This window comes from Ceratotherium simum, chromosome X (assembly GCF_057802395.1).
Source record: "Ceratotherium simum simum isolate JZ-2026a chromosome X, ASM5780239v1, whole genome shotgun sequence".
Taxonomy (NCBI): Eukaryota; Metazoa; Chordata; class Mammalia; order Perissodactyla; family Rhinocerotidae; genus Ceratotherium; species Ceratotherium simum.
The window spans coordinates 87,552,638-87,575,461 of NC_141940.1; the positions used below are offsets into that span (position 1 = coordinate 87,552,638).

Below are 22,824 nucleotides of genomic sequence, written 5' to 3' on the forward strand. Positions count from 1 at the left end.
TGGTAATCTTCAGTAAAATCTCATTAAAAGTTATGGCCTGGTCTCTGGTGTGCTGCAGGAAATTAGGGAAGGATGAGTGCACATTCTGGGGTAAAAAGGTAGAAGAATAGGATTCCATTATCCCAGTCCGCAGGGGTGGTGTCCTTGTTTACCAGTTGAAAACCACTGTGCCCAGATCAGCAAATTCATGAGAGTCACAGGCTACAGAAAGGTAGTGATATGGTAGCTTGCTGAGAATCCAGAGAAGACAGAGGGAACATTCTGGAAAACAAGGTAGTAGCAGGCCTACTTTTAGCCAATATATTGCAATTATGTGATTTATTAAAGGGGCAACCCCTCTGAATTGATTCCCTCCACCACCAGCCCCCGCCATCAGCCTCAGTGCTTGGTGAGTAGAAAGTTTGTGTGGAAATTAGGTAACAAACAAACCAAACCAAAACAGGCCTATTCCACCCTGCATCGGAACTTGATGAGTTAGAGCTTGGTCTGGATTTCAGACCTAAGTTTTGTGCTATGCCTGCTGCACTTGTGCAGGACACAAGTAGCACAAATTTTATAATGGCCCTGAGCATTAGCCTAAAAAATTCTGAGAAACACTGTGTGGTGCATACTTAACAATCAAAGGGGTCATGGATATTTGGAAACATTCTGGTGGAAGGGGCTCACCTGTGCCATCTGTGTTTGGATTATGTATATTTATATTTGAAAAGAAAAAAGGCTGGAATATATATATATACATATATATATATATATATATACACATTTTTTTCAAACTTTGTTATTCTGGGTAGGGGGGTCATGTGTGATTTTTGATTTGTTTTTAAGGGAATTTTAGAAATTTTCTGAAATTAAGATGAATTAATTTTGTAATCAGAAAAAGAATCTAATGTGTTCTTTTAAAGAAAAATTGTAGAAGGGAGTGTTGTCTCATCTGGAACCTAAGCTATGTTCACCACTGGGGTTCAAAGTTTTCTGGTCATGTTTGGCATACTGATGGGGCTAAAAGTGTTTTTGCATGTGGAACTTGGAGATATCTAAGGAAAGAATTCACATTAAGGAAAGAGCAAGTCTTTCAATATGTTTAGCTCAGGAACAAAACCTGGGTTTTTGGAGGGGAGGAGTGAGTTTGACTGGGCTGTAGATTTGTCTTCTGAACAGCCTTCCCTACCTAAATCTTAGGGATGGGGGTGGGGCAACAAGTAAATTCTGAAGATTTTTTTTTCAATTTTTATTATGGAAAATTTCAAACATATACAAAAGTATAGAGAATAGTATAACGTACTCTTAGATATCCATCACACAGCTTCAACAATTAATTTATCATCAATCTTGTTTCATCTATATACTCACCTACCCCACCCTCAGATTATTTTGAAGCAAATACCAGGAGCATATCATTTTATCTGTAAAATTTACAGTACATTTCTCTAAAAGATAAGGATTTTTAAAAAATCATAACCACAGTACCATATTACACCTAACAAAAAATCAATAAATTGGGAAGATGTGTTTGTATTTCAAATTCTGCAAGGATTGGGGGAAAAATCAATACATTTCACTGATACCATGAGGAAGGGTGTAACTCTAAAATGGAGCCCGAGTTTTTTCTGATGTACCTGCTTTATAAAGCAAAAGAAATAAAACTACCATATTAAAGCCACTTTGCGGCCTCTGTAGGGAGCTGGGGAAGAGTGCTGATATCACAAATCCCATGGCAAAACCATAAAATTTCCTCTAAACATCTTTGTCATTTTCTTAAAGTTGCTCTCCTGGAGGCAGTTGACCCAAGTCCTCTCTTTCTAAATCCTTCATTTTCTGTGGCCCCCCTCACAGATTTCTTTTTTTTTTTTTTGAATGTCTTTCCAAGTGACAACAATTTACCTGTCTCTCAGTCCTCTGCAGTCTTACATGCAGAACCAGTTGGGATGAGGAGCTAGCTAAGTGTACTGGAAAAGGAGATGAAAACTGTGGCCAACTGAATCAGTAAGAGATGCAAAAGGAACCTAGGCAAACTAAATAGCATAATTAACTTTGGAAACGGCCTATACTCCAGTCTTGGTTGGCTCTTGCATCAAATAATACAGTATACTAAATCTGTAAAATAAGAAAAACAATCTTTTCTTCAGAGATGTTAAGATTACATGAACGAAGTGGTTATGGCATTGCAAAAACATCAAAATTTATTTTTATAAAAACTCACAATATTATCTTGTGTTCATTGTATTTATTTTTATAGTTAGTTTTATAGCAAGTGATATTTTTTGAAGAAAATTTTAAGCAAATTAACAATAGTACAAAAACACTGACGTTGTTATACAAAGGACTGATTCTACAAAATGTTGCCCTAAGGGATTGAGTAATCTTAAAACTGTACTAAACCACTGTGATATGACACAAAAATATGAGTAATAATTCTAGTCCTTGAACATCTTACAACTGCCTTGAAAAGTTTCTGAAACCTGATAGAGAAAAGCCACACACAGGGTGCCTAGACAGCATAGATACTCTATTAGCACCAGATTGGAAGGGGAATGTTTTGCCATGTAGTGATTACAAAAAATGAATTGAATCAAAGAAGCGTCAGTGATGTCAACCATATTTCAAGTAGTGTCTCAGATGCAGAATATGCAAAGCGTAAGGAAATGTGGTCCTTGTTCTCAAGGATATCATAGTCTAATGGAGAAGGCAGACACATCAAAAAAGCATTAACAAAAGGCGATAGGTGCTAAATTAAGAGTCTGTTCACGTACAATAGTACAACAACCAGGGCAAGAGGAGTCAGTGGAATAGACAGGGAAGGAGTGTTCCAAGATGTAGGAGGAAAACCAGATGAGCCGTCTCCTTGGAAACATGAAAGCGCCAACTTGTACTTGACAATTCCATTGGTTCACAAAATTTATTCTTTCAAAGCAACCTTGAATATCTTTGCTGTTCATCTGGAAAAACAAATCAACATACAATTAGCAGGCTTATACTAATTTAACACTTCCTCAAATTGACAAATTTACAAAGGGGCTATTATCTGCATCACTCACTTTGCATCTGGAAAGCCTTCACAGAATTATCTAATGCAGATGCAGTATAAGTCTGGATCAGCAGCTGAGGGAGTTACAGGTCAATATATACTAGAAATGAAAAAATCAGGAAAGCAGTAATACTAGAAGTTTTGCAAAAGAGGGGTGGTCATCTAAGACATAAAAAATCCTAAATCCCATGTTCTGCACTCTAGGCTTATGGAAATAATTCAGGCTGGTTCCCAGCCATCAAAGAGTGTGTGGTCTGCAAACATGCCACGCAGTCGCCACATAGCCATGCAAATAGGTAACTACAAGAAACTGTGACAACATGACACACAGAAGAGGGTATCTTAACCCAGGTGGTCAGGCAAGACTTCTCATAGGAGCAGTTTATGAAGTATCTGTTTTTATTATCTCCAATTTTACGTTAACAAAAAACTGAGCATAAGATAGATAACTTGGCTGAAGTTAAGAGAAAGAAATGAAACCACTTTTCAACCCTAGGTCTGTCTGACTTCAAAGCTCCAATGTAGTTTCTATCACATCAAATTCTTTCTCATAAAAATGTCATGTTCTACCTCAGTCACCATAGTGACTTTTCCACTTCTCATAGTGCTGTTTGCCATAAACATTTAAAATCTGCTAAATACAGTATAACAGTTTATCAGGAGATAACTGTCAGGAAAATACTGATAAAACTCTGGTAGTGCCTGGTGGCTGCCCCACATGGGACACCAAAAGTAAAAGCTGTGCCCAGCTAAATATACATTATTTATGTGTGTGTGAATTTTTGAAAAAATTCTATACATTATAGACACAGAACCAATTATTTCCAGTATATCTACGTATCTATATTAACCTGTTTTCTCTCTATACATTAACAAGAATAAAATATCTGACCAGCTGAAAATGAAAGCTGTTGATAAAACATGCAGAAAATAAATTTCTGATTTATGTCTACAAACCTCAATTATCTGTGGAGAATACTCTTTTTCCTTTTTTATCAAGGGGAGGGCTAAAAAAGCAAATAATGTACAAGTGACTTTTTAACACTCTTAGAAAGAAAAAAAAAAAATCCTAACTGTGTATCAATCTTTGGAGCACTGAAGTGGTAAAAATTTTCTACATACTACCTCTGGTCACCTGTTTTAGCCTGAAACTCTTGGTTTGATGAGAAAAAAAGAATCTCCTTCGAGCTTTTAACTATTCTGACTAGGCTAGGTTCCAGAGATTATTTCACAAAAACTGCTTAAATGAACCTGACAGTCAATCCTGAAACACAGCACGACTTATTCTAAATGTTTCAGGCAAAAAAGGGAAAAACAACCCACAACATATTTATAGGCTAATGATTCTTAGTAAGCATACTGTACAGTTTTGCCTTTGTCAAATACTTAATTCAAGAACCAAATAAGAAGATGCATTATTACCTCTAAGAATAACAAGTTAAGCCTCAAAAGTATTTGTGACAGCATTTCAAGTGGAAGGGGTTTTTATCTACAAAAATACCTGTAAAATAAGAATCCAGTATATCTGCCATGTTAATGTAGAATTTAAGACTCTTCTTGAATAACTAAGTTATTGGGGGAAAATATTTTTGGGTCTATTTGAGATTGAATAGTAAAAGTCAATTTGTTTGAAATTAAAAAAATATGTGCTCAAATATATATTTCATATATATCACTTTCTTAGAGAAAAACAGAAACATACTCAATAACCATATTTGATCAAACTATATAATTCTGATAATGAAACTGTCATTGGTTTTAAGAACCCACGCATTTTTTTAGTTTGATAGCATTAGTGCATAAAATATATTGTAAATTGAAACTTGTACTTTATCTGTACTTAAATGTGTAATAAGATTTGTTTTCAAAACAGTGGCACCAAATTTCTTTAGAAAGTGCAACAGAGCCTTTTTAGCAGCAATCATATAAAAATATTAATAATTTGTAGAATTATAATGCAAACCAAATGGAGAAAAATATTTGAGTATCCTGAACAGTAAAACACGCAAAGCACACAAGGGGCAGCACAAACGAGTATATATTCTAAAATTCAATATATAAAGTTCAGAAACAACTATTCTATGGTCTTAAAAGATAGGAAGGCAGGGTACTAATTAGGAGGAGGAATGCAATGGGCTTTTGAGTTACAAGCAATGTTAATTTCTTGACCCGGATTCTGGCTACAAGTATGTGTTCACTATGTAAAAATTCATTAAGGTGTACACTTAAGATTTCTGGGGCTGGCCCCCTGGCTTAGCGGTTAAGTGCTCGCTCCGCTGCTGGCGGCCCGGCTTCGGATCCCGGGCGCGCACCGACGCACCACTTCTCCGGCCATGCTGAGGCCGCGTCCCACATACAGCAACTAGAAGGATATGCAACTATGACATACAACTATCTACTGGGGCTTTGGAGAAAAAATAAATAAATAAATAAAATTATTAAAAAAAAAAGATTTCTGCATTGTTCTGTATGTATGTTGCAAGACAGCAAAATATTAATTTTTTAACAAAGGGTAACTATTAAAATTTTAGCAGTACTTGTGTTTAAAAACAGGTTACTTTGAGGAGTACCAGAATGTATTAAATAACCATTATTTTCTACTTTACACTCATTATTTACTAATAGAATGTTTTAAAAATGCTTCAGTGTTATATATGGCATGACCTTTCCACCCCTAACACTCTCTTCACAAACTTGGTTTTCCCTCTACCTAACTGTTGACATGGCTAGGAAAATAAAGATAGTTCTAGAACAGAGATCTATGAATTTTAGATGGGATTCCTGATTGCAAGCAAGTATTTAAGCAAATGTAAGAGCTTTTACTTTGGCACCCCAAAAAGTCTGTCCTGTGACACAATACGTTTATCGTAAATCTTTAAGAGAGGCTGTTTGGGTGTCCTAACACTTTGAGAAGTCTGTAACCGCTGAATATCAAAAAAGCTAACTCACTCAATTGGGATGTAATTACCATATAAGATTCCATTCTTTTGGCTACCAGTATTCAGACACAAGTTTAACTGGAATATCACAAATTCAAATATGGGAAATAACTTTCTTTCAAAAACTAACTTATATTTAGAGAACTATGGTTCTTCTAGGGTATTAAGAAAGGGGCAATGGAGTTGGAGGTTGAGCATGCTACATCATACTCTGCGAACAGTTTTCATGATAATGTGCACATCTCAGGATGTGTTTGGCTAACAATACCTTCCTGAGAAGTAATATTTTGTTAAACTACGTATAGGCTACAGGGGAAATGGCCATTTCAAGTAAGCAGTGAAAAATTACCAGTTGAGAAAATTTTTGAAAATCAAATTATCTACATATGAATAAAGAAACTTCTGAAAAGGGCAAACTTGGTCACATTTCTAAAGATAAAATTATTGTCCAGTGTGGAAAGAGCACAAGACGTAAAATTTCTTAAATACGTTTTTAATTCAAAACTGATTGTTTAAACCAATTCCCATCATAGAAGGGCTTGCTAACAAGGGCTAATGCTATGAATGAGAAAACAACTTCAGAAAAAATTAATGAACGACGCCACACAACCAAGTGATCAGATCCCTACGAAACAAACCACAAGAATGGTACCAAAAAATGCACAGGCGCGCGCGCGCGCACACACAAGTACGTGTGAAATGCAAGAAAAAACAAACCACAGAGCCTACACACGTGTACACACACACACGCATCTCCCCCCCCCCAAGGGCTGGGTGAGCAGTTAAGGCACCTTTAAAAAAACCCCACGTGGCTTTGGCTTTCCGAAATATGTTACAGAGCTACCAAGAAGCGATTTTCAAAGCATCTGAAAAACCTGCAAATTGAAAACAGCGCCTGACAACTGAGACAGTTTGCAAGCGTGATTCAGAGGTCTGCCAAGGAAACAAAAGAAGCCTCCCTCCTCCCCGTGAGACCGCACATGGTATAGAGGTGCTCCGGGCACTATTTATTCTAGGGTAGGCGGAAAGCAGAAGTCTGTGCAGGAGCGGTACGTACTAGGCATCGCTCTCTGGCAGGGACGGGGCCACGGAGTTTCCATTGGTTGGGGAACCGCCCAGCTTTAGTTTTTCCAGATATTCGGCATGCACGGGCTTGTGGCACCGGAGAACCTTGATCGCATCTTCGATTTTGAACCACTCTCGCTTCCTCCCAATGCTAACCGAATCTTCCCAATCCTCCAGAATCTCAGTGACAGTCAGTACATACACGTACGTTCGGTGCTTGCGATCTTGGTTCTGTTCGAAAATGCCCAGGAGCCGGCCTAACTTCCCCTTGACTCCCGCCTCTTCGTACACCTCTCGGACCGCCGCACCGCCCGGCTCCTCCTCGGGCTCCATGCCCCCGCCCGGCACGATCCAGCGGTCCGGGTACCGACTGCTACTCACTAACAGCACCTCGTCCTCGCGCTCGCTGCGGAAGCACAGGCACGCCGCCCGCTTCTTGAACCCCTCCGGGTCGTAGGTCCGCGTCTGGTTCGGCTTGCACTTCATCCTCGAGGCCGCCTGCTCCCGCTGCTCGCTGCTGCTCGGGTCGTCGTCGTCGTCGTCGCCGCCGCCGCCCGAGGTGCTGGGAGAGAAAGGGCCGAGGGCGAGGGGCGGGGAGACAGAGGCGCCTCAGCCCGCGAGCCCCGGGAGCCTAGGGGAAGATGAGGCGGGGGCGGGGGCGAGCGAGGTACGTCAGTCAGTCCGTCCCTCGCGCGGCGGAGGGTCCCGAGCGCAGACGCCCGAGTGGAGGAGGCGTCACCGCCTCCCCCGCGCCGCGCCGCCGCCGCCGCCGCCGCCCGGGAGCCCGCCACTCTGCACAGAGCCCACTCGCGTCTCGCTCAGCAGGGAGGGCGCGCGTTTCCCTCCATGCTCAGCCGCCGGCGGGACAGGGGTTGAGCGAGGCGAGGCACATTCGCGCGCGCGTTCGCGTCTCCATTCGCGTGCGCGTTCACGTCGGAGGGCGAGGGGTGGGGGCGAGGGGTCTCGCGGCTCCCGCAGCGCGAGGCGCCTCGGGCCCACTGCGCAGGCGCTCCGCACCTCTCTGCCTGGGAATCTCCTTCACCCCGAGTTAAATTCACCGCATCGTGGCTTGGGCCAAGGTTGGTTCCACGTGTGCCTTTGAGCTGAACGTGGCTGTGGCGCGGCGAACGTTTCTGCTCACCCTCCCCACCAGGTTGCAGGAAGCACGCACGCAGGCCTTTTACACACAGTAAGGTCAAGGGCATCATCATCCTTGCCCATAATGAATAGTACTGGCTTATTTATAGCAAGGCCCCAGTTTTGTCAAAAAGATCCTCGGTATTCTAGGCAAAACAGGACCTAATCTCTGCTGAGTCATGTCACGCAGTTTTATTTCTTCAACAGGTTCTTCACCTTGCCAGGCATCTTGGCACAGCCCATAACTTAACACTTGTCTTGAACCCCTGCTGACATCTTACCTAACTTCTGTTCCTCAGTTTGCTCGTCAGGAAACTCCTCGCCTTACCTGGTTCGGCCCTTTGCACTTTGTCATATCCACCCAACAGCTGGAGAACCACCCGAAGTAGTGTTTTATTAAATCCCAAGAATCTCCACCCTCCACGCACTCCACCCTTCTCTCTCTTTCTCATTGATAAGTACTGGTTGGGATTTTGGAAAACATGCCTCTGGAAATCCCTACATGTTTTACATTTTGATTTTTAGAAGTCCCCTGGTGTGGGACTCCAGCAAGGCCACTTGGTGCTCTCTCATCTGTTTGGTCATCCTGTCCTCTTGGCCAAGAAGGGGCCCCCCCACAGCCCACCCTCAAAATGTAACAACCTAAAGCCTTCCCTCTCCTTCTTATTTTTCCTTATTGTTTCTCTGCTCTAACAGTAGCCTCACGGAGAAGACCTCTGATGTCTCCTGCCTCTTGCCCTATTGCGACCTAGGCATCTTTGTCTCTCTCCTACCCACAGATACTCGGCTGGCATCAGGCAAGCAGAGTCATGAAAACTCAACTTTTCCAATGAAATAATCCCTTCATCAAGGGGAAATTGAATCTGAAATGTAAGTGGAAAGTAGTTATGAAACTTAGAGTCCAATTTTTGAATAAGTTAGTTCAGCTTCCCGGGACCTGCTCCACTCCATTTATACCCAAATTAGCTCATAAAAGATGATCCCGTTCCCGGTGGCAACACACCTGCAATATCTAGAGCATAATATGACAAAAAGGTATGGGTCATTATCTGAAGAAAATGATAAAATGGAAGCATAAAGAGAATGACTTCAACCAATAGAGATACTACTGCTGCTGACCATATGCTAATGATATATGAATGATCAAGGAACATTTGAAGGAATGCAACACCCCATGATTCAAAACAAACTAGGAAAATAGATTTCCGCAGGCTGTATTCCTCAGTGGGTCCATACTCACAAATACACAAATAATGTTCAACAGCTAGAAAAAAATCCATTACGATCAGGATCTAGGCAAATATACCTGTTATCACCAATATTATTAAATATTGTTTTAGACATTCTTTCTGGTGTAATGAGATTGTAAAGAGAAAAAGATCTGTCATTTTGGTAAAGAAGACAAAATTGTCATTACGTGCAGATGATATGAATATATTCTTGGGAAACACCTAAGAAACGATATAAAAATGAATTCCTTTAAATGGTAGAACGAAATATTGATATTTAAAATACCAAGAGCTTCCATGTATGCCAGCAGTAATCACGTAGAAAATATAATGGGCAAATGACGACTTTCACAGTAGCAATATCAACCACCACAAAATAAATAAAATAGCAAGGGGTCCTAAAACATATGGTTAGGACATTGTAGTAGAAAACAATAAAACCTATACTCGGCTTTGAAAGATGATTTGAATAAACCAAGGGGAACTTGAGCAAAGCTGGGAAATTTGGCTGGCGTCTAGGCGGAGGGGTGGCCCAACCAGGCCCCAGCCACATCACAAGTCTACTTTACAATTACCACGTACTATCTCCTTGTCTCAGTATGGAGGTGCCGTTTTCTGGTCTATTCCATCACTTCCACATCAGATTATGCCTCTGCAATATGCCTCTGCTGCGGGTGTATTTATTGGAAGGGAGAGGAATAGCATCACTATCATCTGGAAAGATGCACAGGCTGGATTCCTCCTGGCAAAGTCACAGCACGTTTCTGGATAAAGAGATCTACAACTTACAGGTTTAGTACAATGCCAAGGAAAATTTCGAATTAGATTTTTCCCAGAATTTCATAAAATAATTTTATTGTTCACTTATTAGACTAATAGGGCAAGATATTTATGACTTCTTCTAAAGAAGAGTCAAGATCATTTTGAGAGCCTTGCATTCCACTGTCTGCTGTATCCATAGGTAAGTATTTCTCTGAGATGAGCAAGGTTATTTCGTGACCCACTGTAGTGGTAGACTGTTACAGTAACAACTGCAATTTGTGCATGCCTGCCTGTATCTCCTCTCCCATTGTCCTTGGCCTTGGCGAGTAGCAAGTGTGAAGCGAGCAGAGATTGAAAACTGCCTGCACACTGGTGTTTGCCCTCTCTTGCTGCTCTTGAAACAAGGTGACGACAGTGTGAAGAAGCCCCGGCTAGGTGGATGATGAGAGACCCGTGGCCCACGCATCCCTTTCACCCCAGCCGATAGTGAACCAATTGCCAAAAATGTAGGTGAGACCATACTAGACCACCCAGTCCCCAGCAGAGCCGCCTAACTGACAGGGCATTGACCACAGATGCATAAGTAAGCCTTCTTATGCATAAGGACCACCCAGCTGAGCCTGGCTGAAATTGCTGACCTGCAGAATTGTGAGCAAAAGAATTGGTTGTTGTTTAAAGTCACTAAATTTCGGGGTTGTCTGTTATGTATCAAAAGCTAGCTGACACAACCGTTAACTGCCATCCGTCAAAATCCAACCGAAAATAAGAGAGAGGGAAAACCTTTTTCATAGTAGAAATGTAACCTCTGCTTGAAGAGGTTGACATTGAACTTTCCCTTGTGTCGGAAGGAAAGGGATGAGGTTAAGACGTGTAATGCTTGTCGTGTACAGTCTATCTGCCAGGCCCTGTGTTGAGCCCTGTATCCTATGTAACTGACAGCCCGTTAAATCTTGAGGCGGCAGTTATTTCCGCCTCATAGAAGACAAGGCTTAGAGCGGAGTTTGTATTTGAATTCGACTCTTCGTGTCTCTAGCCTGTGCTCTCACAACATCACCATGTCTTGTCAAAAGGACTGTTTTTATCAAGAGCTATGGTTTGTTGTGGCATTTTTTGATGACATTCAGAGCTGACTTCTTAGGTAAGGTGTTCATTTGCTAAGAGTCACTGAGTTTAAAGAACGGTATTCTCCATCTGGATGTTCTTCTCCTGCATGATATTAGTGAAAAGAACACCTGAGTGCCTGTCTTACTCCCACCAATCAAGTGTGTCGCCTTGATACATTACTTAACAATTTGAAGTTCAATTTCCCCTGCAAGCATAAAATGGAATTAAGTGATTCGGAAAAGAAGATATTCTATTTTGTTGTCACTCTAGGCATTGATTTTGGTTTATTGATGCTCTGCTTTTTTTTATGCACTTAATATTTATTTACCAACAGACTTGAAAAATGAGTATTAAAATCCACCTTCAACAGATTAAGAAACAGGCCGAAATGGGTTTAGGTAACAAAGGCAGTAATTGATGGAGCTGAGATTCACACCTTGGTCTGTCTGACCCCGAAGGTAATCCTCTTCCAACTCGCTATGACAAATTTCACGTATGTTGATAGTTGCTGAGATGCACAGTACCTGTCATTCCTTCTGGTACAGACTTCCTCCTCTCTCATTTTTTTCTACCTGGAAGACCCAGGTGTCCAGGAGAACATAGCTTCTGTGTAATGTTCAAAAGCTGAATGGATCTGCTCTGAGACCAACAAGTCTGGGATACATATTTCTGCCTTTTTTCTGAGTTAGGAAGGAGCAGGCAGATTGGAAAGTGACAGCAACATTAGAAGCATCGTCAGGGGAAGTTGAGCTCCCTTTTAGGGAGATGGGCATGGAACCTAGAACTGCCACTTTTGTGACGAACTTTTAAGGGGAGTACAATTCTAGGAGAGAGGAGCTCCCCAGAACAGATATTACTTCGGATAGAGAATGTTACAGACCTTCTCAGAGCCTTATAGTAGTCACAGCTGGACCCAGCTTTCAGGAGAGTGACTACAACATATCTGAGAGAATTTCAAGATATATTAAAGGGAAACAGAGTCAGGGGAAGTCACTGTAGTAGTAGTCAGCGAGAGAAAAAAATGGTGTTTTATAAACCAAATGCCCTGGAATTTAGATCTGGCTCTCTCAGTAGCTATGCAGCCTTGAGCAAGTAAGTTTCTTTGACCTTAATATTTCTCATCTGTAAAATGGGGATAAGAAAGCACCTACCTCATTAACCTCACCTCTCCTGAAAAAGGCTTTCCTGACCGTGTGTGCTCACCCACCCCTTACGCTGGGATTAAACTACCCTCCTTTGTTGTCCCAGGCTCCCTTGACTTTAATTCTGTCATTGCTCTAATCAAGGAGCTCTTTCATGATCTGTCTGCATGTTTGTAAGGAATTTAAAGGCTGGGAGCCAGCCTGAAACATACCTGTTCCCCCTGAGTCAGCACAGTGCCTGGAACTTTGTGTCTAGCAGGGATTCAGAATACATCAATTGAATGCAAGAATATGACAAAACCTACATGGATCAAAAAGGACAGTTATTATTGTACCTATTAATTGTTTATTAGAGATGTAAAATGAAAGATGAGTGAACATAGGCAGCTCCATACATATCTTTTCACTTGGGGAGGTTGGGTGGGTTGTGTCTTTCAAACCACTCTCCACAGTTTCCCAAATTCTTTGCTTCTTCCTGTACCTTGGACACTGGTTTTCCTGCAACCACGGAATTGGCTTCCTGGTGGGGCTATACGAGGTGAGTCAGTAAAAACTTCTCAGATACAAAGCGATTGGAACAAAAAATGCCTCTCCAGTTTTTCATTTGATTAATTGATGAATCACGGGATGAATACAGGACTTCTCATTGTGTGATTTTGTGAGTAACGGCACAGATGTGCACAGAGTCAAGGGTATGAACACACAGATCGATGGATGTCAGGTCCAGGTGAGTGCTTCCACTCTCTCAAAGAGGCAGCACTCCTTGATTTCTCCTGCTTCGTTGGTCACGACCTCTAGCTCCCTGACTGCTGTGTCCCTCCTTTTCGCTGATCCTGTCCCCATACGGACGGACTTCTCATTCAGCACCTAAACCAGTCCTAGTGCTCCTCTGTTCATGCATCAGAGTCAAATGCTAAATCGGCACACAGGTCTACAAGGCCCTACAAGATCAGGGCCCTGTTTGCTCTTTGACTCACCCCTACACTCTCCCCTCAGTCACTCCTCTCCAGCTCTACTGGACTCTTGGCAGTTTCTGGATTATGTCTGCCAGGCTCCCTCCTCAGGGCCTTTGCTGTAGCTACTGCCTTTGCCTGGAATGCTCCCCACCCTGGCTAGCTTCGTCACTTTCATGGAGGCCTTGCTCACTTCTGCCCCTCTCAGTGAGATCTACCCAGGCCGCTGTATTTTCTATTGCTAAGTGCACTCGTCTTTTCCACCGCCCCATTTTCCTGATCCCCCTTACCTTGGCCTAAATTGTCTCTTTGTTAGAGCACTTATCACCTAGCAGACTATGTTAGTCACTTCTTTGTTATGTTTATTGCTTCTCTCTCTCCTCCCCCATAGCTCCTGCATGAGCATAAGCTCCTTGAGCTTAGGGATCTTTGTCTCTTGCTCAATGGTTTATCTCAAGCAGCCCAGAACTTTGCTGAGCACACATTATAGTCATCCAGGCCATATCTGTTGATGTAATGAACGTGTCTGTCTCCTTTGCTACATTGTGACACTCTTGAGGGCAAGGGCCATGTTTCATTGGTCTTTGTTAACCACCAGCCAGAATACTTTCTCATACAACTGGAAAGACACCGCTGAATATTTGTTGAATTAATTAATTAGTTAATTAATTAATCTTTTGAAAGTGATACCAATAGGGAAAACATTCTATTTCCAAACCACAGTTATTCCAGTAGGTGCCATCTGGGTCGGCGCCAAGCATGTATCAGCTGCCATGTAAACTCTGCTAGTCAGCTGGGAGATAGCTGAGGGCCAGAAGTCTGACTCATTTTTGGTGAATCCCTCATCGGGCTAGCACAGTTCTTACTACACAGCATGACTTAGGGTGGTGTTTCCAGATCTCGGTCATTCGTCACCTCAATGGTTTTTGCTTTATCTTTGCAGAACATGTACTATAATTTACATGATATATTTTGTTTAAATAAAACTATATCTTTGAGAATAAGACACAATTATATAATGAAACACAATGAAAGCAAAGCAATGGAATGAAATCGTTGAAAGAAAAGTTGAGATTAATGTTAAGTAATGGTACACGTAATGATAGGCACTCCACCAGGCTCTTCATTGATCTTGTTTCATTTAATTCTAATTAAAAACTCTTCAAGGGAAATATTTTCATTCTCATTTCATAATGGGGAAGATTGAGATCAAGGACATTATGTAAACTGCCCAGGATCTGACACTTAGTAGGTAGCCAAGTGAGGTGGAAACTCAGGGCTCCTTGACCATAACACCCTGCAAAGAGTGATGTGCAGGCAGAGCCCAGCTGAACTTGCCCCCAGCAGTCCTGTCTGGTTCCCCTCCCTTTTCCACTGGTACAGCTCTCCAAAGTTATCATCCCGTCTCCAAACACTTTCAGAAGCTATTCATCCCAGAGATCTCTCCCCAGCTCCTTTGGCCAAATGTTGGTATATTCAACACTGATTCCTGCTGTGGCAGATGAAAGATAACTCTTTCATGTCTTTGTAAAGGAATACAATAATTGTTATTTACAACTCCTTCATGACTTTGATGAGATGGATCCTGAGGAGGGTTTTTTGTTGCAGAGCTAGTTTCCTTGTGTGAGAATCCTGTTCTTGGCAGGACGCCTTCCCTTCCACAAAGACATCAAACCAGCCCAGGAGGGAAGATAGTTTACTTATCAGTGACGCTGTGCACCCACAGGCCCAGGCACCATGAGACCCTTCCCTCAGAAGGGAAAAAAGTTTCTCAGGGTCACCACACTGTTCCACAAATTTCCCAGCTTCCTTAGATGAAGACAACAAGGCACAGACAAGTGAGGTTTGATATCAAAACTGGGATCAGGAAAATGGCCGCATTCCCTTTTTCATAGTAAAGCTCCAAGCCCCACCAATAAACTCAGCCCGTTCTGGAAAGATGCATCATCAGTGAGCACCATGGTAGGGTGGCTATGACCATGGGCTCTGAGCCGGGCATCATTCTCTGGATTCGAGATTGGTAGGAAAACGGCTTTTCCTTTTCTTTTTTTCCATCTTCTCCCGGGTTGTGTATTTCAAGGCAAGTTTTAAAATCAGTGGTTTTCTTAGCAGTTTTCCCAAAATACAATATTATATCTCCTAAGAGAGGCCACCAATTAGACTTTTAGTTTCTTTTTTTTTAAAGATTTTATTTATTTATTTTTCCCCCCAAAGCCCCAGTAGATAGTTGTATGGCATAGCTGCACATCCTTCTAGTTGCTGTATGTGGGACGCGGCCTCAGCATGGCCGGACAAGCGGTGCATCGGTGCGCGCCCGGGATCCGAACCCGGGCCGCCAGCAGCGGAGCACGCGCACTTAACCACTAAGCCTCGGGGCCGGCCCTAGACTTTTGGTTTCTAAACTTCACTTTAACTTTGATCAAACAGCCTTGACTACCAGCCTACACCTCAAAGGAAGTATCCTTGATGTGTTGCTTTGGATGAACTTTCTGATGTGTGTAATTCCCAAAATTCTTTTAAAGGAATCCTATTTGGGTTTTTTGGTTGTTGTTGTTTCTTAACTACAATATCAGAAGAGATAATAAAAGCTCTTTGAGGGCTTACCATGTGTCAGGTCCCTTACGTATCTCACTGATCTTTTTCATAAAATCCCTGTGACATAAGTACCATTATTCCAATTTCACAAATGAGGAAATTAAGCCTCAGGAGGATAGATAACTTGCCCCTGACCACACAGCCAGGAAGTGGTAAAGCTGAGATTTAGAAGAACTGCTGTCACAATCTGTTGCCTGCATTGGTCGGCATATCCCCACATTAAAAAAAAAAAAAAATTCCCGTGATTTTGAAAGTCACCAATGTAAATTTTAAAATTCCATACCATGGCCATGTCATCACTTTATTGATTTTTACAGTTTTACTCATGACAAATAATACTTTTCTTTTACAGCAAAATATGAAGTTTATAACATTTTAAGTTGAGGGTGGCAGATATGGAAAGGCATATTCATGGCTAAGTTCTGGGAATTGTTGCTTTAAGCCATATTGTGTGCTGTAAACTATGCTATGTGCTGTGTAGAGGCATATGGGTAAATGGACCAGGTTTCTCATCCTCCAACACCTTTTAGCTTCTAGAAGAGTTTTCATGGCACCTGTTACTCAAAAGCCACATATATGCTACCTATATAGAAAACATTTAGTGTACTACCATCCAGATTGGAAGTGGGTGTTTTTGCTGTCAGTGTTTCAGTATGAAATAAATGAATTCACCAAACCTTCAGCAGTGCCTATCATGTTTCAGGTAGTGTACTTCATACAGGATAAGCAAAGTGCAAATAAACCATCATCTCAGCTCTTAAGTATCACACAGGAAAACAAACAAAACAGGAAATGTAATTTCTGAATTAGAAGTCTCCACAGGGTACATTCGTAGTGCCAGAGGGGAAAAGAGGAAGAGGAGACAAACAGTGGACTGAGAAACAACAGTGGCAATAGGAGCAGGAGTCAGATCAGGGAAACTGAGGCCTTGTGACTATGAACATGCGTGCCTGTACCTGATATTCCATTATTTGGCTGCTCACAGGCTTGGTTCCATATTCCTGAATATTTATGATTTTTACCCAAAAAGTGAATAATCAACTTACCAGGCTTATATTTGTTCATTAATTTCTCCAGTTAATTTTTTTTTTATGATTTTTGTGCATCAGTCACTTTGTATTTCCAGAGCCTAGGGGAATTTCAAAAGTTCTCGCACTGTAAGGACATTTCAGACACTGAGAGATTATTAGAAAGGCTGACTCTGATTATGAAGCCAGGAAGTCAGCAATACAGTGGTACTAGAAGCTATTGAATACAGGGAGCTGAGATGAAAGAAAATCCGTATGTTCCATGCACTGTGGTAGTCTCTGGGGCTAGAGGGATCATTCAAGCTGATCCAGCTGTCTTAGTACAGATAATCGCGCAGGCAGATGTAAACCCGAGGGGCCTGTAAAGGTTTGTCAAAATTGTTTATCAAGGGAATGTTTTACACACACAAACACACACACATATATAATTAATAAATTAGAATTCTGGAACTCAGCTAGGATCACGGAATAATGGAGTCAGTCTGTCTGGCTCTAAAGCCTCAAAGAATGTCTGTGACATCAGACCCTCTCTCATAGTAATTTACTTCAATTTAATTCGGAGCCACTACCTGCAATTCCCCTGACTGTGCTTGTCTGTTGTTCCCTCATAAGAGAACCTTGGAACTAAATGTTCTGCCTGTGGGAGTGCAAACTGGTGCAGCCACTATGGAAAACAGTATGGAGATTCCTCAAAAAGTCAAGGATAGAACTACCATATGATCCAGCTATCCCACTGCTGGGTATTTATCCAAAGAACTTGAAAACACCAATTTGTAAAGGTACATGCACCCATGTGTTCGTTGCAGCGTTATTCGCAATAGCCAAGACTTGGAAGCAACCTAAGTGCCCATCAAGGGACGAATGGATAAAGAAGCTGTGGTATATATACACAATGGAATACTACTCAGCCATAAGAAACGGTGAAATCCAGCCATTTGTGACATCATGGATGGACATTGAGGGTATAATGCAAAGTGAAATAAGTCAGAGGGAGAAGGTCAAATACCGCATGATTTCCTTCATTAAGTAGTAGATAATAACAACAATAAACAAACACATAGGGACAGAGATTGGATTGGTGGTTACCAGAGGGGAAGGGGGGAGGGAGGAGGGTGAAAGGGATAATTGGGTACATGTGTGTGGTGATGGGTTGTAATTAGTATTTTGGTGGTGAACATGATGTAATCTATGCAGAAATAGAAGTACAGTGATGTACACCTGAAATTTTTACAATGTTATAAACCAATGTTACTGCAATAAACAAAAAATTAAAAAAAATAAACCTAAAAAAAATAAATAAATAAATAAATAAATGTTCTGCCTTATCTAAAGGGCAGGGAATGAGTGGGCAGTGCCAACATCCAAGCCCTTCACACTGAGTATGGCGCCCATCTTACCAGGAAGTGTCCTCATTGTTGCTGTCACACTTCAAGCTGTCTGTTCCTGCCTCTATATTGCAATTAATCTTCACTTCACTAGAGTTAGACTTCTCCGCACTGTGACTTTGTCCATGCTTATTTTAATCTGCACCTCAGAGCTACATGTTGTTGTGGCTCGGCCAGAAATTGTTTCTCAACCTCTTCAGTAGGTTGGATAATACTGAGAATTACTTTAACCGCAATGCATTCAAAACACTAATAACTTAAATACCTGTGTATCAGTTTTCTATGGCTGCATAACAAATTGCCACAAATTTGGCAGCTTAAATCAACACATATTTGTTATTTCACAGTTTCCATAGGTCTGATGTGTGGCATAGATCAAGTGAGTTCTCTCCTAGGGTCTCACAAGGCTGAAATCAAGGTGTCAGCTGGGCTGAGATCTTACCTGGAGGCTCTGGGGAAGAAGCTGCTTCCCAGCTCATTCAGGTGGTTGGCAGATTCTGCTCCTGTAGTGGTTGCACTGACTCCGCATCCTTGCAGGGTGTCCTCAGGGACTGCTCTCAGATTCTAGAGGCTGCTTATATTTCTCGTCATGTGGTTCCCTCCATCTTCCAGCAAGCAATAGTGTGTCAAATCCTTCTTGTGCTTCAAATCTCTCTTGCTTCCTCTTCTGCCGCTAACCAGAGAAAACTGTCTGCTTCTAAAGGGCTCCTGTGATTAGATTAGGCTCTTGAAGATAATCCAGGATAATCTCCCTACTTTAAGGTCAACAGTTTAGTAACCTTAATTACAACTGCAAAATCCCTTTAGCCATGTAACATAACACAGATATGCACGTGATACCTCATCTTTTTTTTTTTTTTGGGAGGAGGATCAGCCCTGAGCTAACATCCATGCCAATCCTCCTCTTTTTTTGCTGAGGAAGACCGGCCCTGAGCTAACATCCACTGACAATCCCTCTCCTTTCTTTTCCCCTTTTTCCCCCCAAAGCCCCAGTAGATAGTTGTATGTCATAGTTGCACATCCTTCTAGTTGCTGTATGTGGGACACCGCCTCAGCATGGCAGGACAAGCGGTGTGTCGGTGCCCGCCCGGGACCCGAACCCTGGCCGCCAGCAGCGGAGCATGCGCACTTAACCGCCAAGCCACAGGCCGGCCCCCGTGATACCTCATCTTATTCGCTGTTCCTGGGATTATCGAAGGCAATCTTGGGAGACCATTTTTAGAATTCTGCCTGCCACGGCCTGTAATAACTCTCAGTTTTTACGAAAACCCCATTTTGTGACCCTGATTCTCTGTATTCCTGTGAACATACTGCCCCTCTTTCCAGAGTTACATCGTGTCGTCATGTCATTTTACTTCGACAAGAGGTTTGTGCCTTCCCATGTGTATTAGGGTTCTCCAGAGGAACAGAGACAATAGGATATGTATAGAGAGAGACAGAGAGAGATTTGTTTTATAAGGAATTGGCTCACATGAATATGGAGGCTGAGAAGACCCAAAATCTACAGTGGGCAAGGTGGAGACCCAGGAGAGCCAATGGTGTAGTTCCAAGCTGAGTCCAAAGGCCTGAGAGCCAGGAGAGCCAATGGTGTCAGTTCCAGTCCAAAAGCTGCTGGGATCGAGTCTCAAGAAGATCGGATATTTGAGTTCAAGTCGGAAGGCAGGAATAGACCAGCGTCCCACCTCAAGCAGTCAGGCAGGAGCGGTTCCCTCCTGCTTGAGGGAAGGTCAGCCTTTTCTGTCTATTCAGGCCTTTAACTGATTGGATATGGGACACCCACATTAGAGAGGGCAGCCTGCTTTACTCAGTCCACCTATTCAAATGTTAATCTCATCCAAAAACACCCTCACAGATAAACTCAGAATAATGTTTGACCTAATATCTGGGCGCCCTGTGGCCTAGTTAAGTTGACACATAAAATTAAATATCACCCCAAGCATCTTGACACAGTCATAAATTAACACTTATTTTTTAATTCCTATTGGATCTTAACTAAATGCTCTATTTCCCTGTTTCCTTACCTATAAAATGGAGCTGTGAATAATTTCACTTTGTTAGTTGCATGTTATCTAATTACCTTTAAGGTTATATGCGTCAAAGGGCAAAACAAATCAGCGAGCAGTTTACATTCTTTACTGTATGGGGAATTTTGCATCATGTGGCATGCAGACTTAATGATACCTAATATTTACGAAATAGTTACCGTTTTAGCAAGTCCTTTTGTAAGCTCTTTAAATGCTTTACCTCATTTGGTCAGCATATCTCACATGAGATATGTGCCATTATTAGCCTCATTTTCACATAGAGAGACTGAAGCGTAGAAGTTAAGTAATTTGTCCAAGATGGCATCTTGTAAGTGGCAGGCCCAGGATTTGGCATCTATGGCTTTAGAACCAGTGTTCCTAACTAATTAGTGTGACCATATAATTTATCATCGAAACCAGTTCATGTAAGTTATCGCCCAAAGGAGAATGAAAGAGAGTACTGTTAAAAGTTATACCGCAATAGGCATAAAACAGAAAAGCCTTAGACATACCAAGACACAGCTCACTCTGTTAGTGAAAATTCTTCGGTTGCAGGTATCAGAAAATTCTCACCTAGATTGGCTAAATCAAAAAGGAAATTCATATTTTCACAGCATTTGTAACATCATCATCACTTTTCCTCCCTCTGCTAGATTGTTCCTGTCAGCATACAACCTGGTGTTATTTTGTTCCATCTTAAAAACAAAACAAAACCAACCAAACAAAAATCCTTCTTTTACCTCACTCCCTTTATCACCGATAGGGCCATTTATCCTCCCCTTGATAGCAAACCTCCCATAGAGAGTTGTCTGCACTCACTGTCTCCAGTTCCTCTCTTCCTATTCTGCCAGAACCACACTCCTCCGATCAAGCTTATATACCTTCAACTAAACTGAACTGTTCTGGTCAAGGTGACAAAGACATGAATATTTCTAAATTAAACGGTTATTTCAGTCCTCTCCTTAAGTGACCTATCCATCATTTTGGACAGAGTTGGTCACTCCCTCCACCTGGAAGTACTTTCTTCCCTGGTGTATTGTCATTCTCTAGAGAAATGGAACCAGTAGGATATATATATATATATATATATATATATATATATATATATATATAGGAAGAGATTTATTATAAGCAATTGGCTCATGCAGTTGTGGAAGCTGAGAAGTTCCCTGGTCTGTCGTCTGCAAGCTGGAGTCCCAGGAAAGCTGGTGGTCTGGTTCAACTCCAAAGGCCTGAGAACCAAGGGAGCCAATGACGTAGATTCCAGGCAGGGTCTGAAGACCTGAGAATCAGTAGCACCGAGGACAGGAGAAGATCAACGTCCCAGGTCAATCAGTCTGGCAGGAAGGGCCAAACTCTTCCTTCCTCCGCCTTTTTGTTCTATTCAGGCCCTTAAAGGATTGGATGATGCCCACTCCCATTGTGGAGGGCAAACTGCTTTAGAGTCCACAGATTCAAATGTTAAGTTCATCTGGAAACACCCTCACAGACACACCCAGAAATAATGTTTAGCCAAACATTTGGACACCCCGTGACCTAGTCAAGTTGACACGTACATACCTGGGTTCCAGGACAATACTTTCCTGGTTGTTCTCTGACCTCATGAGCTATAACTCCTCAGTCTCCTTGGCTGGTTCTCCTCCTTTCTTTGTGACCTCTTGACATTGACGTGGCTCAGAATTCAATCCTTGGTCCCCTTCTCTTCTCTACCTACACTCATTCCCTTGGTGATCTCATCCAGTATTGTGGCTTTACATGCCATGTATACCCTCTTCTCTCTCCAGTTTAGATATCCAACTTAAACTCTAGGGTCTATTTCTTCCAGCTCTCCACTGGATAAGTCCACATGGATGTCTAATAGACATTTTGATTTTAACCATGAAAAAAAAAAAGCAATTCTTATTTCATCCCCCTCACTTCATCTACTTTAGTTCTTCCTCATCTCAGTTAACATTAACGTTATCCTTCTAGATGCTCACTTAAAAATAGTGGGGTCAATCTTGGCATTAAATCCGTCCAGAAATCCTGTTGATAACATGTTCTAAATATATTGAGAATATGAACAGTTTTGCCACCTCCACAGCTAGCACCTGATTCTAAGCCACTACAGTCTCTTACCTGGATTGTTGCAATAACATCCTTACTGATTTATCTTCCAATAACTTTATCTTGATGTTTAGTCTCATCACAGCAGTGAGAGGTGTCCTTTTAAAACCTGAGTCAGGTCATGCCACTCCTTTGCAATTGTTCTCCATCTCACTGAGAGAAAACAATCAAAGTATTTACCAGTTTCTACATGATTTGATATTGTGTTACTTCTCCAAAATCCAACTACACTCCCACTAGATCCCTCCACATCTCATCTCCCTTAGCTGTAACAGTCACACTTTTACCTGAAGGCTTTTGCAGTGGCTATTCTCTGGCTTGAAATGTTCT

At 41.8% G+C, this 22,824-nt stretch overlaps 1 protein-coding gene across 2 annotated transcripts; it reads right to left on the bottom strand.

Annotated features, from left to right (window-relative positions):
* Positions 1–1,222: 1,222 nt before the first annotated feature.
* LOC147911926 (diphosphoinositol polyphosphate phosphohydrolase 3-beta) lies at positions 1,223–7,921 on the bottom strand. 2 transcript variants are annotated; one of them, XM_087427397.1, is made up of 2 exons: positions 7,232–7,921; positions 1,223–2,936 (listed from the first exon to the last, which is right to left on the bottom strand). In XM_087427397.1, the coding sequence occupies exons 1-2, from the start codon at positions 7,513–7,515 to the stop codon at positions 2,933–2,935; spliced, it is 288 nt and encodes a 95-aa protein (XP_087283523.1). In that variant the 5' UTR covers positions 7,516–7,921; the 3' UTR covers positions 1,223–2,932. The 2 variants fall into 2 exon arrangements, with proteins under 2 accessions (XP_087283523.1, XP_087283522.1); XM_087427396.1 differs by having other exon boundaries at positions 7,022–7,907.
* Between the last annotated feature and the right edge of the window lie 14,903 nt (positions 7,922–22,824).

Bases quoted from the DNA above. Each gene is read 5' to 3' on its own strand.
- LOC147911926 (XM_087427396.1), bottom strand. From the start codon at position 7,515: ATGAAGTGCAAGCCGAACCAGACGCGGACCTACGACCCGGAGGGGTTC.